Raw genomic sequence first — 16,772 nt, 5'->3', positions numbered from 1 at the left:
AGCAATTCGTAGCAATATCAAAGTAATTGGCGGGTAATTTTTATTCGCATGCTGCCATTATATCTGACAATGGTTTTTTTAATTGCAGGACTTCGGGATTAGTAATGAAGTTTTTATTCTTGCGTAATTTTATAAAGACATTGCTATACAAAAGAATATTCTACTAGAAAGTCCTGTATTTACGGCCAAATCTTGCCGCTACAATTTCTAACTAATTTTTTTTAGATCTTGAACCTCCGTTTATCTGTGGCAAATGCATCTAAGAGAATAAACTAAGTCGTTATTCAATCGTTGTGATGTACTCCGCCTTCTCCAGAAGCATGCTCGATCATTTATTGATTGGTGCACACGGCATTTCTGATTGATCCGCTATGTTGTAGTTATAACACTATAAAATGCATTGAAACGAGGTGCGTGTCAATTTCGCGACGATATTATCGCTTATGGGAGTCCCTCGCCGTGTGGGAGTTCAGTCCCATCGCACCCGAAGTATACGCCCATTCTCTATTCTTTCTTAGATTTTTCACCGTTCATGTCGTCCATGGTTTATCTTGATCACTCAGTTTTATACGATGGGTTGCACTGACAGTCACATAAAACGAAAGATCTACGAATTACAGATAAACACACGCGAGTTGCTGTTATGTATAAAATTTAAATTTTTATTTATATTGTGTCACCGGCGGTAGGCATAAACTGCATATTACGGGGGTGCTCCGCTTCTAAAACAAACTCATAAACGAATTTTACTAAGTTACACTTATCGAAGTCACTCTGTTTGCTTTTTGGAGCTGGCAACTCCCAATTTCTCTATTTTTGTACTCTGCTAAAAATTAATAGCTAATGAAGCCTCAACCACCCACAAGCCAACAGTATGCCTGATATATATATATATATATATATGTATAAATATATATTGAAAATGCCTTACAAATATATTTGTAAGGCATTTTCAATTTTCGGCATATGAACTGCTCTGTTATATCGAAATTTAACATTTTGCCCATAGAGTCTCTAGTTTTAGGCAAAACGCTGGATTATCCCAGGACCAGTTAGCATTCCTCTTACGTAAAACTTATGCTGATCATCAAGTCACCAATTTTCATATGTGCTCTTTGACGGGCTTTGACTAGTTTCAACAAAAAACAATTTACCCTGGAACTACTCTATCCATATCTGCTAACGTAGCGAAAAACTATAGGCCCCTTACCGGCCGCGTTTTACGGCCATTAGACAATTATAACTGTGTTACAAAATATTTAGAATGGAACAAAGAGAAAAAAACGTAACTCAAAAACGAAAAAATTAACTGCCTCGTCCTGTCAGCGCTTGGCTCTTACGGACGACTGCGTATTTCGATAGCGATTTTGCGAACTTGTAGCACCAACTGATCTCTTTGAGTACTTCAAATGAACGAAAAAAGTGCTCTTTCAATTGTACGATTATGTAACCTTTTGAGAACCTGACCAGGTACATGGCTTTTACTATTTAGAGAGGCCGGTAATAGCGTCAGAAGATAGATTACTTTCCAGATGCGTTGAAACATTTCAACAACGTGTTGTTGCTTGGTCTCTGGTAGCTTCATGCTGTTGTAAATATGAAACGGAAAAAGCATGAAAAAAAATCAGCAAAAGAATGAGAACACTGCTAAAATCACAGTCTTAAGAATAAACCATGGAAAACTTTCGTTATCTGATCACATCGTCAAATAGTAAAAAAAAAAAAACGTAACATGTCTGCCATACGAGGCCAGTTCTTGAAGTTATAGCCAGTTTTGGAGGGAACTACACTCAGTACACGTTCAATCAAGGTGGACGGTGAGTCAACTACAAAGCTGCCTGAGGGGATGTTAGCAGCTACTTCACTGATTTCTATACTGCTATTGTGGTACCGTAACAAATTGAAGACTTCTTTCTAAAAACACAGCTGATTCTGAGAAAGAACGAGTGCCAGATCTAAGCGAAAACTTTCAGTCGCTTTTAGCTCCAGTAAAATAGTAACTTTATTTAAGCAGGACTACGTCTAAACAAATTACGGTGCAATCTGCAATTTGACTCTCAATTTGATTTTTACGCGTATCGAGCGATAAAAGAAGGGGACTGAGAAGATTCCTTTACTTGTTCTAAAAATATTTACCTTCCTAACCCAATTAAGTTGAAGCAGAAATCACCAGCCACTGGAAATAATCGTGGTATTTCTACTACGGGTCAAATTCCATGTTGATGCCAAGCAGCGGAAGTTTGAATACGAAATGACAACAGCACTGATGACTTTCATGATAGCCACAGGTAAGGGACGAAGACATCTGACTTAATGGGGCCTTACCAGTTGTTTAAAAAGTAACTTACTTTGTACCTCTTCATTTATAGCAAGTAAAATTTTATTCTTTTATTAAGAAATCAACTGTTGTTATCTGCACCCGGGCGAATGGGCAACTTCTTCGACATCCACAACTTTGACATCCGTCCGTTTCCTATGAACTCTTATTACTTACTATATTTGTTAGTTAAACTCTGAGTCGAGCTGCTCTTACCTATCGAATACAAATGGTTTTAGAAGGAAGTTTTCACCGGGTAGAATTATTTCGAATTTTAAACAGATTTCGTTTTACCCTACAGGCCTCTCGTAGTGTCGTCGTTCATGTGCTCTGCTCCAAATTGTCCTTCGCTAATATCCTTTTTGTGGTCATCTGGCTCGTGGGATACGATTAACCTGTCCGATCGATCCACTCCGTTTAATATTATGGGTGAGTTAAAGAGCTTTACGCTGCACACAAGGGGCGTTCTAGCGAATGAAGAATCTATCGTCTGTACCACCCATCCCAATGTACAATGTCATAATCTGCATATCAATTGCGCAGATGGCGAAATCGAAAAAACCTGCAACCTCTTCAGCGGAAGCAGTTCGGTTTATCGATAACGCTGCTGTCATGTTCTATTGCTCGAGCCAGCTGGGCGACGACGAATTGGGTGCTTTAACTTTAATATTAAACTGCTTCAGAGTCGCTTCGAGCGAAGACTGGTTACCGCTGAAATATGCTGATACTGCGTTGTGAAGTAATAATAGTTGTTTGTGCATCACCTTTACCTAAAACAGTAAGAGTTCGTGAAATCACAGCTAGCAATGAAAATCGGATTAGAACGACTCTCGAGAACAGCATCGCTGAAATGAAATGAAAGTTGGAAAAAAAATGGGATTTAATTGCATGATGCAGAAGTTTGATAAGTTTAATATTAAATTTGGGACATCTACATACCTTGTTTTCATGAAGGAACTTCATCTTAATCTGTACGTCTCCTCTAAGTCTCTCATATTTCTCTTTCTGCGACTCGAAGTTCGCCCTGGCCTCAGCCACCTATTTGTTAAGAAATAATTGAAGAAGTTGGACGAAGCTTATATACGGAGTAAATGGTTAGAGGATACACTTCAAAAGCAAATTGTAAAGCAAAGAAAAATATTCGCTTATCAAAACCGTTGACCCCCAAATGTAAGAGTAATTGAGAACTAATGAAAATAGTTTTACACAAAGAAACATACATTGTTAAGTTACTGCCATATGTGGTATATGAGGTTCAGTATAATGTTAGCCATTGAAAAACTGTATGACAGGTATTCTATGAAATTAGACGCTTAGTAAAACTCTATGCATGAAACTATGTTTTCTTGGTTGTTCATACCTTTGTAGCTTGCGCAGCGGTTCCAGCGCTAGTCGAAAGCTCCTCAAGATCACATCGATACGCATCGAACTCGAGCCGTGCGTTCTCATAGTGACGAATCGTGATAAGTGTATCTTCAATTGTTTTATTACATAATGTTGACAATGACGAGACAAAAAAGTTCAGCGCTCCTGAAAGTTGTGCGTCCATCAACTACAATCATTTTTTGACAATATTTCACTTTGGAAGAGAAAGCAGAATTTTGAATAATACTTAACCCACATTTAGCAGTAGTTCAAATCCTATACTATACAATAATAACTATGTGCTACTGCTGGATAAAGCCAACTTAATTAGATGCCCACTTACCTAGTAGCGTGTCTCCATTTTTCGAAAGATTCTTTTGCGTTTCTGCATTGTACAGGAATTCCTGCTGCAATTCCGGACTCTTTTGCGCAAGATCCGAAAAACACTCTCCTAGAGCCGCTTGTGTTGCCACCGTGTTGTAAAAGTGGGTTGTCAGAAGCTTCGCTAATCGAAGAATGTTTAGGTACTTCTGGTGCGTCTCTCGGAGCAGCTCGATATTCGCTTCTAGTTCGCCGTCAACAGTTCGTGTTCCCTAACAGTAAAAGTAATGATTATATATACAACAATAATATTGTGATTGTTGCTGCTATTACTGCATTTTGACTAGTCTCCTCGGTGTCCTTGCTCGTTAATGGTAACAACCAAAAACAACAGGAATCCAGGAAGTGTAAACAGGAGTGAACTCACATTTCACAGGTGAACATGAGCGAACTTTTTTTAAATGTTCGCCTCTTATTCGCTTTTTTAATGTTCACCTGTGAAATCTGGTTCACTAATACAATACCGCCCCCTATTACGGCTCGCTGAAGGTCTGATAAGAACTTTGCACAATGGAGAACATAGCATAATGTTGTACCTTGCCCATCTTTTCGGCGAGGATTTGTCGGGTGCATTTGTACGTGGATAGACTCCATTGCTTTAATTGTTCGATCTTGCTCCGAGTTGCAGGAGACGGCGTAAGGCTTCCAAGAGGCCCAGGAGATCCCATATTGGTGCATACCCCGTTTGGACCTCCCCATTGCAAGGTCGTTGGCCGCTGGGTCAGCCCAGCGCCTTCTGCTACACCTTCCTCGCTTGACATTGGATTCACCTGAAATTTATGATATATAAAAGTCAAGTTCAATAGAACATGCATGCATGCATGCTTGGCAGGAAAAAATGACGTATATATGTAGCACCAGGTACGCGCCTGCATACATAGTCTTATTTTACGAAGCAAATGCGGTATTAACTACACTAGTCGAAACGAAGCGCGGCGAAAGATGGATTCATCGCAGTTAATCTTTCGACTGTTGAATGAATGGCTTTGGATGAAAATGAGCGAAGTACTACATTCTAGAATACAACCGTCATATTGTATGGTATACTACTATAACTGTGTTATAAGCGACTTAAAATTGAATTAACTTTAATCGTGACTTATGATAAATTAAATATTGTCCATAGGCTATGGCAGGTCAAAAGATGAAGATCTAATACTTCTAACAACACGATAGAAAGTACCTTAATCTTGCATTTCGCAGAGTCGGCTCAACAAACAAATAATAGTGTACTTTTAGGCATACCAATTTGTTTCTCAAATTTGATCTGCTATCCTGTCCATTTAAATGTCCATCCAAAAACGTCCATTTAAATAATGCGATCCGATATTTATCTATAAAGTATCGTGATGCAACTTCATCTCCCCATCGATTGTTCAACATCTAGTTTAAGAACTTGAGCAATACAACTATACATTCACGTTTTATCTTATTGACTACATTAACAAAAACTTACTTCATCGACAGCTTTCATCATTTTGCCTTAAAACTATGACACAGGTTTCAAAAAAAAGGATGAGCTCATGTAGACTGACGTATGAACGAAAGGCCATGCAATTGGCCAGCTTGCCCCGATAATCCTTGTTCACATGAATCGCACGAACAATACGAAGTGGTCATACACATATTTCCGTAATCAGTTAATCGGCTCTTGTTATGCCTGTCTCCTCATTTGTGTCAGAAACGTTCTAAGTTGATTGTTTGCTCCATTTTCGATCATTGCAGCACACACAGACGATGCGCAAACGGAAACGCACTTACGATCTATATATACACAGCATTAGATCCAAGACAGAAGACATTGTAGTTGCATAAAAACAAACTTTAGCATTTACACACTCATCTACATAACTTCGGTAAAACTTACTTCGTCGAGAAAACACTTCAGCTTCGTTTCGTCGTTGTTGTCGACATTCAAATAGTCAAATAATTATCACATTCAATCAAAATTGAAGAAAAAAAATCAAATCCACCGATAAGAACACATATTTTCCTACAGAAACATCTAGAGCAATCATAAAAATTGCGCCTGGACCATAATCTATATCACTAGCAAAATACTACCGGCTTTTTTAATAGCCTATCGGCCACTAATAGCTCTCTGTCCATGGCGTGCGAATGGTCGAAGTATTTCAAACAGTCAAATAGCTCTCGTTGAATGATTCTATCTTTTTCGTCAGATCATGAAAAAAATATAATTTCTCGGAGCCTGCCTTCAATGGCTGCGAATTGATACGGCCATATAATGCCTATAAATGGCCTTCCCTAGCTGATTTATTTGGTTGAAATCGAGGCATCTGGCACATTTTGAGACCTTATATGTCCATAAGTGGCCGAGTGAACTATCTTATGATCCGAACAAAGGAAACCGCAACAGAAAATACTAGTGAAGAGCGTGCGTCACTTTTGTTGACACGTAACGCGAAAACTGGACGGATGTCAAACTGCCACCAAAAATTCCCGTATGATTAGGCGTCTCATACCACCATCGTCGACCTCTAAATGAAAAACCACAATTTTTGGTCCACTCAACTTCATTGCAAGGTTTGTCTGTATCCGTTTCTCAAAATCGAAAGATCTACTTAGTGACAGCTAACATACACTCGATTGAAGAAAGTTAAATATGTCTAAAAGATGGTACGCGTACAGCAAACCAAGCAGTCAGATTGAAGAATTCTACAACACAAAAACCGAAAATGAATGCTGTTATCTCATTTCTCTCGAAATCTTCCCTCTCGAACATTTTTGTTATTATTCAACCCGTAGGTGAGATCGGTCCTTTCTGGCTTGTGAAAATATGCTATAGCGGCGGAGCTATTTGCTACATTGGCCGATTGGTTGCCAGAGCAATGCCACCCAGATCATCGCTGCTACGAATGCGCCGTTCGGTGCGCTATGTTATCACCCACGGGGCCCTCACTCGCTGTTTTCCTAACCGGCGTTGTGTTGCCTTCAGCGGCCTCAGTTCGTCCGCTGCCGGCTGAGGCGCTGTTGTCGCAGTCGAACTGCCAACCACCCGCCCGATGGACCGACCGACAGCTCGTCCGGCGCAGATGAGTCAGGGCTCACGCGAAGGGTTCATATCGACAACAGCACCTCACTGCTCACAGACAAACAACCACTGTTATAGCTCTTATTCACATACGTGAGTCCACAGACACTATGACACACACAACAAATATTTTGTATGAGTGCGCTTAGATACTGTTTGTCGCGCAGTTATTGTCTGCTGTTGTTTGTTGTCGTTTGCTGATAATACATCAAAACGTAATTAAATCAGTCTGCTTCTAGTCGTCTAACTACTTTTTAAATGGGTCAACGCAGCATGAACGTACGTACTGTACAAATGCCGCTGCTAGTCTAGTCGAATTGATGTCTAGCTAGTTTCCTGCTACTATACTGATCTGATGATTACTGTTCACGATTCAAGGGCCGTACATTTAATAGGTACTCCGGGACACCCTTCGACACCTATTTCCATAGTGTACTGGATAGCTTGTTTACCTGCTAAGCTTAAGGACACGTAGGGGTCTAGTTTCTAATCCGAGTGTAGGTGCACTTCATTTCGTACTGGGAGCCAATCGTCTGAAGTTTTGCCTGGATGATTGGTGTAGGACGTGAAGTACGACAACACACTGAGTTCCTGGATAGTTCATGCGACAAATTGGCGACTGTCCAGAGTGTTGACCCGATGCTCGAGTTCACAGTGAAACCTCGTTGTGCCATATTCCAAGCGAATTTCGCTGATTCGCAATAGTTTAATAGAATAAGTATGATTTTATCATTAAATAATTTTCACCTTTTTTGTGACAACTGATATACACTCTATAGCACAACCGAGACAAAATAATACACATGGCTATACAACTAACTTAAGGGGAAACTAATCAAGCCTTAGTCCTCGGTGATTACTATGTAGTTTTATCATCGGCCTTGCATACACGTTCTATATGTTGTTTTTAAATGATAAGTAGGTTCCCTAAGCCATTAATTTGTAACAGCTTTTAATATAGAAGAACTAAATTATTTCTGAATGGGATCCACTTCTAGACTTTTCATCGGTAAACTGACGGTCGTCCTCGATAATTCAAGCAATCCCTCCAATAATATTATTGCATAATAAAATAATAATAAGAACATAAACAAAAAAAAGTTTATATGATAATCATAGCAGTTTGCACTGTTCTGTAAGTGAGGCATAATATTTATGCTGAATATTCTTAATGGAAAATTTACATAATAACTGACGTCGGCAAAGTTTTTCTTTTAGAATTTTCATTCCAAATTGCAGGACAAGTAAGCTCCTTACTAGCCTACCTTAATACTAGTTTCGGTAAGCTATCGCTATGCCAAGAAGCCATCTACCAATGTTTATTCCCTTTCTTCGGCCCTCATTGGTGGGTAAGCTTCTTGTCAATTGAAGTCAATATCTTAAATCGAATTTACGAACATACGAAACATCAGACACAAGGACAAGTCGGCACTTAATGATAGCTCGACAAAACTCGTCATCGTATCTTTCTATGATAGTTACTAAAAGAACAAATTTAATAGGCCAACACCGTGTAATAGAACAATAGGACCTGTCATACTTCTCTTCAGATAATACGTTATGATACGTATGCATTTGGTTAGCTCTAATCCAGTGTTTCAAGCGTGAAAATTGTCCCGTCCTACTTTCGGTGGTATCAGTACCTTACGCGCACAAATGTTTACCATACAATGTTCAGTTGTACCACACTCTAAACGGAGTGAAACTTCAAAATAGAGAAAAACAAATACAGAAATCTGCAAAAGATCAAAATCGTTTTACAGTGTGGAGCTAGACTACTGACGCTGAGAGCCTTGCATTCAGAATATCTCAACCTTTACCGGCGGACCTGATAAGGCGCCAGAGTACCTTGAATTGACGCTATCTCGGTAAAAAACGACGACAACGTAATTATTTAAAGTACCTAGTAAAACTGTGCCGAAAAAAGTACCGAATGCTTGGAAAGTCATGTAATTATTTATTGCTAATTTGATGTATCGGCAACGACTAGAATAAGAAGTTATTCCATACTTCTGGTCAAAAAAAACTATATTTCATATATACAAAGTACATATCGCGGATAAATATTTTCTTTAATCAAACACTATTAGCTGAATGGTACATTTTTTTTTCGTGATTGAACTGCAATAACTTGTCTGTACACCTTCATTGTATATCTTACCTGCATTGAAGTTACTGGAGTAATGGTTTTCAGCTCGCGTTGCGATTTGTTATAGGGGTTAGCTTGTTGAAATTTCAAATTATTCGCCACTGACGGTGATGATGAAGGTGACGTCGTGGATAGGCCGTTTCCTGTTGTTGCTGCCGCCGCAGCTGGTTCTACTGTTGCATACCTTACTTGTCCTGACTGCCTGATTATTGCAATAGAACGTTGTGGTATTAGAGCCGTAGTAGATTTCAAGGTAAGTATCGTATTTGTTGTTCTTGTCGTCTCCGAGTTACTTCTGCTAAATCGACTTAGCGACTTCGTAGTTGGCTCTTTATTTCGTGTGGTGATATTGTTGTTGTCGTTAGTGTAACTATTGCTGATACTGTCGCATACGTTGATGGTCTCAGACTGATAGTCCGCGAAACTCTGAGGGTGACCTGCGCGGTTCCACTTGTCTATGTCGGCACACGAGAAACTTCGTCTTTTTTCATCACAACCCCCACCACCACCCTCTCTAGCTCCTCCTGCTGCCCCACCACGTTCGCTCCGTGTACCGCTCCTGTAACCAACAACAACAGCAGCTCTCCGAACAGCGCCGCAGCGACCGCTCAACTTACCGCCGTTGTCGTCGATGAGGCGCACAAAACCACTTGGGCCTGCTTCATCACCTTGACTACGGGGCTTGTTGTTTGGCTCGTGGCTCTGCGTGATGCTGTCCTACCCTAGCGTTTCGGTAACGATTTTATCGATATCGGTTTTAGTCTTTCGGAATCTTTGTTTTAGCTGCCAAGCTCTCTTAGATTGAATCCGTGGTAGGAGTTAAGCACCATTAGGTTCTTGTGCTGTTTCTACGAGATGCCCGCCGTACGAGATTGACTCAGTAGGGACGGACGATTGACTGAACTGACCACTGCTGCGGTTATTTCGACTACTGTGAAGGACGAAGTAGGTTAACAGTTACAAAAGCTTAAAGACTATATCCTAACTCGTAATGGCCGATCACCGACATACACTCAGTTACGCTAGAGGCGATTGCTATAGCTTTCGCTGCAGTGATGGTAACACTGATATGTCACGATAAGGGAGGGCTGGGCCATGAATAAGCACTCAAGAGATAGGTAGACGTAGATACAAGTACTCACCTTTCACACAACCACGTCTCAAGCCGCTTCTCACTTGTTATTAAACTGTTTGTTAGTGAATTTATTACGTAGTGATTTGTTTTATGCGTATTTATTAACGACGTTGTCGTCTCGTTCCATAAAAAGAAACATCGATGAGAACACGATTGAACAAGTATAAACCAGTCCCGTCTATCTTCTCGTTGTTGCTACCGGTTTGCTAAGGTCTTTGTGCTGTGGCAGGGACCAGGGTCTCGTGCGGCTTACCACCAACGCTGTTAATGGTAAAACCGCGCGGCCGCGGTCGTGAAAGGCACGTATCCGTTTATCGTGTCTGAGCAATGGAGGTTTCTAGGAGGAAAGTTAGGTGACGTGTGATACCGCTGCTGCGTCTCCTGATCATCAAATATAAAAGAACAGCACAGCATCACCGTCGCCACAACCAGCATTACATCGACGTGTATGCGCTAAGCATAGGCATATTTTTACGGTCAAAGGAGACAAAAAGGCTGGCAGAGGACAGGACGGCGGAAGGCAACACGCAGACGGCCCAAGAACGGTACTTACTCCCTCACAGCAGCAGAATGAACGTGGCACGACACAGCACAGCACCAAGAACAGCAGCATGTAATGGAGGTGGGTTGCCTTGGCAAATGGAGACGATAGAGAAGATTAGTTGGGCTCTGGGTCATCGGGGGGTGGTCGTTGGCAGGGTGGCTGTCTTTGCTACTGCGGCCGCCGCTCCTGCCGCGCCTGTCGAGCAAAACAATGATCACGATGATCTCTATTGGGGGAGTCGGAACTCGGTTGGAAGGTCGAAGGGGACGCAGTCGCTAGGGGGGTGACTGTGGGGTAATTTATGGCCGACGACCTGCTGTCGTACCATGGAAACAACTTGAAAATCTGATATGACCTTATAATTGATAGAGGATCCGTTCAAAAACCAGTGGCGATGACAACAACAACTAATATAAAAAGGCAAAATCTATTTCGAGTGTCCGTTAAGGTACTTTTTGGATTTAACCATGCAAGATGATTCAAAAAGCCTCCATGCAGCGGAAAAATAACAGTCATTTCGCAAGTAACACCATACCCAGAATCTATATAGGAGATTACCCGTAAGTTACTTGTTCTTTTAAATACAATGCGTTTGATAGCGCTAGCCCTCACACTGAAAAACATAGCTGATGCTTTATAATAAAGAAACAAAAGGAAAATTTGATTTATCCGAAAAATGCTGTATGGCTTTAAATATAATCCTTACTAAGCATGTGTACCTGCACATTGTTCTGACAATTCTATATGCTTGCTTAATACTGCCATATTACTTGAAGCAAATCAGACAAACTCCACCTTACTACATGGTACATTCGGATCAAAAGTAGCAGTCTTAGATTTTTTTATACTGTAAATAGTAAGTACAAAACGATCGTGATGACGACGGCGTGTTTCCTCAATATTTATGTGCAACCTGACCAAATAATAAATCTTCTTTAAATAAATAAAAAATTCGAATAAATTATTATTTATTCGAAAGTCCGTTGTTATACCAAATATTTTAATAATTTAACCTTTGTTTTGAAATTACCAAGTTAACTTGTCGCTGAAATTGCGGCGGATACCATTGACTAAACATCTTGTAACTCGTTTAATTTTGGAGATAGAGAACGCTATTCTCTGTAGAGTATTTCGAATTCGTTTTAGGCATAAAATTAATAGTCTGTTTATTGGTTGAACTATTCGCTAAATTACAAGCATATTCATCAAAATAAAGAATATTTAAAAGAAATTCGTTGACCAAATAATTCTTCGGAACTTTGTTGAATAATATTTGCTTAGTCTTAATAAGCTATATAAAAAAGAACTTTCCGGTCTCACTATTGCAGAAATACGTTCTTTAGAACTTGTACAAACGCTTCCGGTAGAATTCCTCTATGCAGTTTTTTTTTTTTGTTAATTCATCACAACGTAGTTAGTCTCGTCCATTAGTTAGTGTTCAGCAAGACAACTGAATGTATGCGTGAGAAAAAAGCATCTTTGTTCTATCTGTCTCAAATAGTATACTGCCGCTAACTAAATTGACGTTCGTTGAATCTCCGCCATATATTGTGTCTAGTCTATTTCACAATTAATATTTGACAGGGTTATTTTAAATAAATATCGATATGGTTGAATTACAAATATAGGTTTTATAAATTTTCGTTACAAATTTACTCTCAACCTTTTTTTACATTTATTGTGATACCGGGAACCCCCCTACTTAGCACAAAATGTACGAACACTGTTAGATTCGCTTGCGTTCGACCAGTATCAAAGTTTTAAGTACTGACCGGCTTTTTCCCGGATGGTCTCATTTGGAAGAAATCATGTTATAGATGTTTATCTGTATATATATATATGTTCATATAAATGATTGACAAGATGTCCTTAGCTGACGATTAGCTCTCGGTCTTCTGTAACCGGTGACGCTCAACTGCAGAGGCCATCACAAGCCATTTTTATCGGCTTCCTATTCTCAGGGGAACCGACTTCCATAGGCTTCAACTCTATCGACTCTAGCAAGTACAAACCCCACTTAAATATCCAGTCCTAAGATGGTCAAAAGAGGGTCGTATGCACCATCAGAGCTCCTCGTCCCGAATGCGGCATCAAGTAACCAGTGAATCAACTACTTATGTTCATACACGACCATTGTATGAAAGGTCATAAACTGAGCCGCCTGCGAGATATAGCAGCTAAGAAACAAGCGACTAGCGAAAAGTAACTGTCAACGTTGGAAACTTCCCGTCCGCTAGAGTTTCGAAGCAGCTTCATAGTCTACAAGACGGCCATTGGAAACCCACCAATGAGGCCTTGCGTCGTTTTGTTCTGGCCGGTAAGCTGGAGAGAATTATATAAAACGATGTCATTTTTGTGGATATGTAGCAATTTACTCTATAAGATGTAGCGTCAGTAGACAGTTTCGATATTGTTGCAATCCAAAAAGCGAGATCTATTCGAAAAGGTCGCCTAGCACTGCTTTTTTTTTTTTTTAATAACACTTTAATTGAACGAAAATGCCTAATTCTAGATTTCCTAGTTTGCAAAACGCCTATTAAGGTTGTAGCCTAAAATGTTGTGCTCCGTATTGACTACGTAAAGCTGTCTTAAAGTAGTAAACCGAATGACATTAAATTACATACATAACAGTAATCTGCACATACAATTGGTAGCTTTTATACATATTTGAAATCTTGCCATTTCGGATGGGGAATCCCATGGTAATGAGCAAAGCTGAGATTTTATAGATGCTCTCCATACTATGCTTACGCCTTCTAACTCCTATCAAGTGCCAATCAATCTAAGTTCAGTAAATCTTGAATATAAAATGATGTAGGGATAAAGTTCTAACATGCCTTCTACCGTTTCTAATTAGCTTCGCCTACCATGCAGTATTTCATTTCAATCTGATACAATTACTGAACCATCCAATACTATGACTGGCTATAGTTTTAATAATTTCCATGGTGGACCCTTTATGCTAACTTTAAATGAACCGTATATAATACGTAATATTTTCATAACGAATATCTTCCGCGGGATACAGATATATTAAATTGAAGCACAGCTAAAGGCCATCTGATGGAATATGCAACTCGCACTTTCTCTTCAGAAATGTATTTTTTCTTTCCTTTTTTTTTTTAGGAAACTTCTTACGAAATAGGAAAAAGGTGGCCAGTGATCAGAAAGGCTGCTAATGAAAGTACTTCCCACTGCCTGGTTAGCCAGAAATATGGCCTTGTCATTTAATCAATACAGCTATGTAGAGGCTCTCGTTGATCGTCTTGTCCTTTTCAGGTATTCTCCAGTGTATAAGATCCTTACAATCTAAGCAAACGTGGTCTTTTTTGAAGGAGGATTTGGTTCAACTCTGAGCTTAAGCGCATTTTTTAGAGCTACCAATTATTTCACTACTTCATAGAGACACCACTTCTTGTCGCCGTGTGCTAATCTGTCGTTGGGACTGCGTGTTGGCCGGAACAAGGCAAAATGCTGCGCGTCAATAAGAAGCCATAGTTCCATATGCACTTTATTCAGTACATGGCGCCACAAGGCTTGTAATTACTAATTAAATTCCACAGAAGCAAGATGTTTGATACGAACGTAGTGCTTGCAGCTGATCTCCTGGGCAATTAACGATTGGCCAATCATTAATTGGCCTTCGTCCATCTAGAATGGCCAATGCTAGTATACATCCTTCGAGTTCAAGATATGACCTTTAATATAAAGCACCGCTTCGAGAAATCGTCCAACTCTTGACCGACTAGGTGTCAAAAATGTACTTTTTGGTCTAGGACCTATACATTTGAAGATTGACCTCAACGTAAAATTCCGTATACACGCTTGGTTTTCTAACTGAAACCTGTTATGTATTTAAAGTCGTTCCAGCTTCAGCTATTTTCTGCAGCTAGTAATAACTAGCTTTTTAGGTTTTCTCTAGCTTTATGGTACGGGGTTTGAAAACAATTGCGCTTTAATTGACCTTGTTATTTTTAAGCAATCAGCTATGTTACATAATTTTCAAACGCCGAAGCTTTACCACCGTTCTTAGTATTTAGAACGATTTTAACAACGAATAATGAAAACTTTCAAGAGTCAGTTTGTATAAAAGCGTCCTGCCTTCGCTAAAGCACGTATTAAGCATATTGAATTATGTAAGGCGCAAATAGATTATCAGTTAACTACCGAAAATTGCTCCGCATCAATGTTTTATTTATGGTTGAAATAATTTATATATTAAAAATATAGTATCAAAAATACTGTTTCTTCTCCGTAACATCAATCTAGGTGAGGCGAATTTTCAAAATTACTCACTTCGTACGCGCCATCATGTCCATACATCAAATATATCTAATAATTACGGGTTTATAATATTAGGCAGCTTTTTCTATTCGAATTTTTCTCACAAGTTAAATGGTTGTCTGCAGTCGGAGCGTTTTCTGTTCCTCCTCAATAATATGTTACCATCTACCCTACCATTACCCTACCCTGTGCATACACAATGTCACAGTATTCCACCGCCATGGCCGGGTTCGTGTGATGTATATGAAGGTTTGCCAAGACCGCCACCAGGGTGCGCCACCAAGCGGAGGGTGAGGTTGGCTCCTATAGAGTCTGCAACCGTCGCACATTAGCCGTTTTCGTCTCTTCTTTATGTCATAGGAACTATGTGTATGTCTGTCTATGTAGGGGAGGAGGAGGGGGGGGGGGGTCACAACTATGAAAAGTTTGACGTACATCTCGCAGTGCTGTCCATGGGAATCGTAGACGCAGTCATCCAGTTAGTTTTGCATGTGGATCATGGAGAAAAAGTATTGAGCAGTACTAGTAATAATGATAACAACAACAATATTAGTACTGTTACAATCGTTATCAAGCACTAAACGAATCATGGACATATACCACCATAGGGGGAATAAGATCAGCCTCGTGTTATAACCTGCTCCGCTGAAGGAAACTATTTTTAAACGGAAAAATGCGAATAGAATTAAAGTGTATAGTTGCCGTGTGTGAATGAGGCTGTCATATAGAAAATGGTCCAAATGACATATTGGATAACAGAAAATCAAGTATTTTTTTTCTACCTAGTGCATGCTGATACTGTTGCAAACTTAATAGACAGAAAAACATAATAATATTGCGGTCTACGCGCGTATACCCATTTGTAAGCTGGCATAATGTTTCTCTAACGAGTAGCTCTATGCTCACCTATTAAACAAGCTACACTGGTCGAAGAATTGGTTTTCCAGTCTCAGCGATATCAACTATTGAACGCAATGGCTTTAAATTGTTTTGTCGTCCATTCCTAACATGAAAACTTAACTGACTTACGATAGCGGAGCTAATTTAATGCTATCCCTAACGAACTAATTCACTACATATCGATAGTATCATAGACTCGCTCGTATTTTTAAATTTTTCTAGACGCATCTGCTTCCGATTTTAAATACATAAACAACAACAACAGCTTTTTTCACTTCGTAGATATCGCCTTTTCTTTTTTTATCTGTATCTGGCCATTTTCTCCATCTTAGTTTCTTTATCGACACAATAGGTGCCGCGACTATTGTCCACTACGATACCGTATTGTATCGTACGTATCGCTTCGGGGAACTACTAGATGACGAACAGTCAACAGAGAGTTATTGCGTCCTTTTCTAACACACGATACTATCGTCAACCGAAGAACCAAGAAGGGTGCAGGTTACCAGAAAAAAAACTGTGCAGGCCCCGAAATCCGCAGCTGGTCTGTCCCGCTCCGATTCTATCGGAATCCCGTCATCGTGCATCCGCTCAATGGCAAAACGACTCAAAATGACCCCCCGGGTCCGTCGACACTCTGTCTGA

The 16,772-nt window shown here is 39.8% G+C and overlaps 1 protein-coding gene across 1 annotated transcript; it reads right to left on the bottom strand.

Annotated features, from left to right (window-relative positions):
• Positions 1 to 635: 635 nt before the first annotated feature.
• On the bottom strand, positions 636 to 12,021 carry Arfip (ADP ribosylation factor interacting protein arfaptin). Its single transcript, XM_022834375.1, has 7 exons — positions 11,974 to 12,021; positions 9,277 to 9,981; positions 4,600 to 4,833; positions 4,026 to 4,275; positions 3,678 to 3,847; positions 3,257 to 3,355; positions 636 to 3,087 (listed from the first exon to the last, which is right to left on the bottom strand). Exons 1-7 carry the CDS (start codon positions 12,019 to 12,021, stop codon positions 2,935 to 2,937), a joined length of 1,659 nt encoding a protein of 552 aa, XP_022690110.1. The 3' UTR covers positions 636 to 2,934.
• Between the last annotated feature and the right edge of the window lie 4,751 nt (positions 12,022 to 16,772).

The sequence above is a fragment of the Varroa jacobsoni genome, unplaced genomic scaffold (assembly GCF_002532875.2).
Source record: "Varroa jacobsoni isolate VJ856 unplaced genomic scaffold, vjacob_1.0 scaffold_521, whole genome shotgun sequence".
Lineage (NCBI taxonomy): Eukaryota > Metazoa > Arthropoda > Arachnida > Mesostigmata > Varroidae > Varroa > Varroa jacobsoni.
This window is presented reverse-complemented; position numbering and strand designations above follow the sequence as displayed.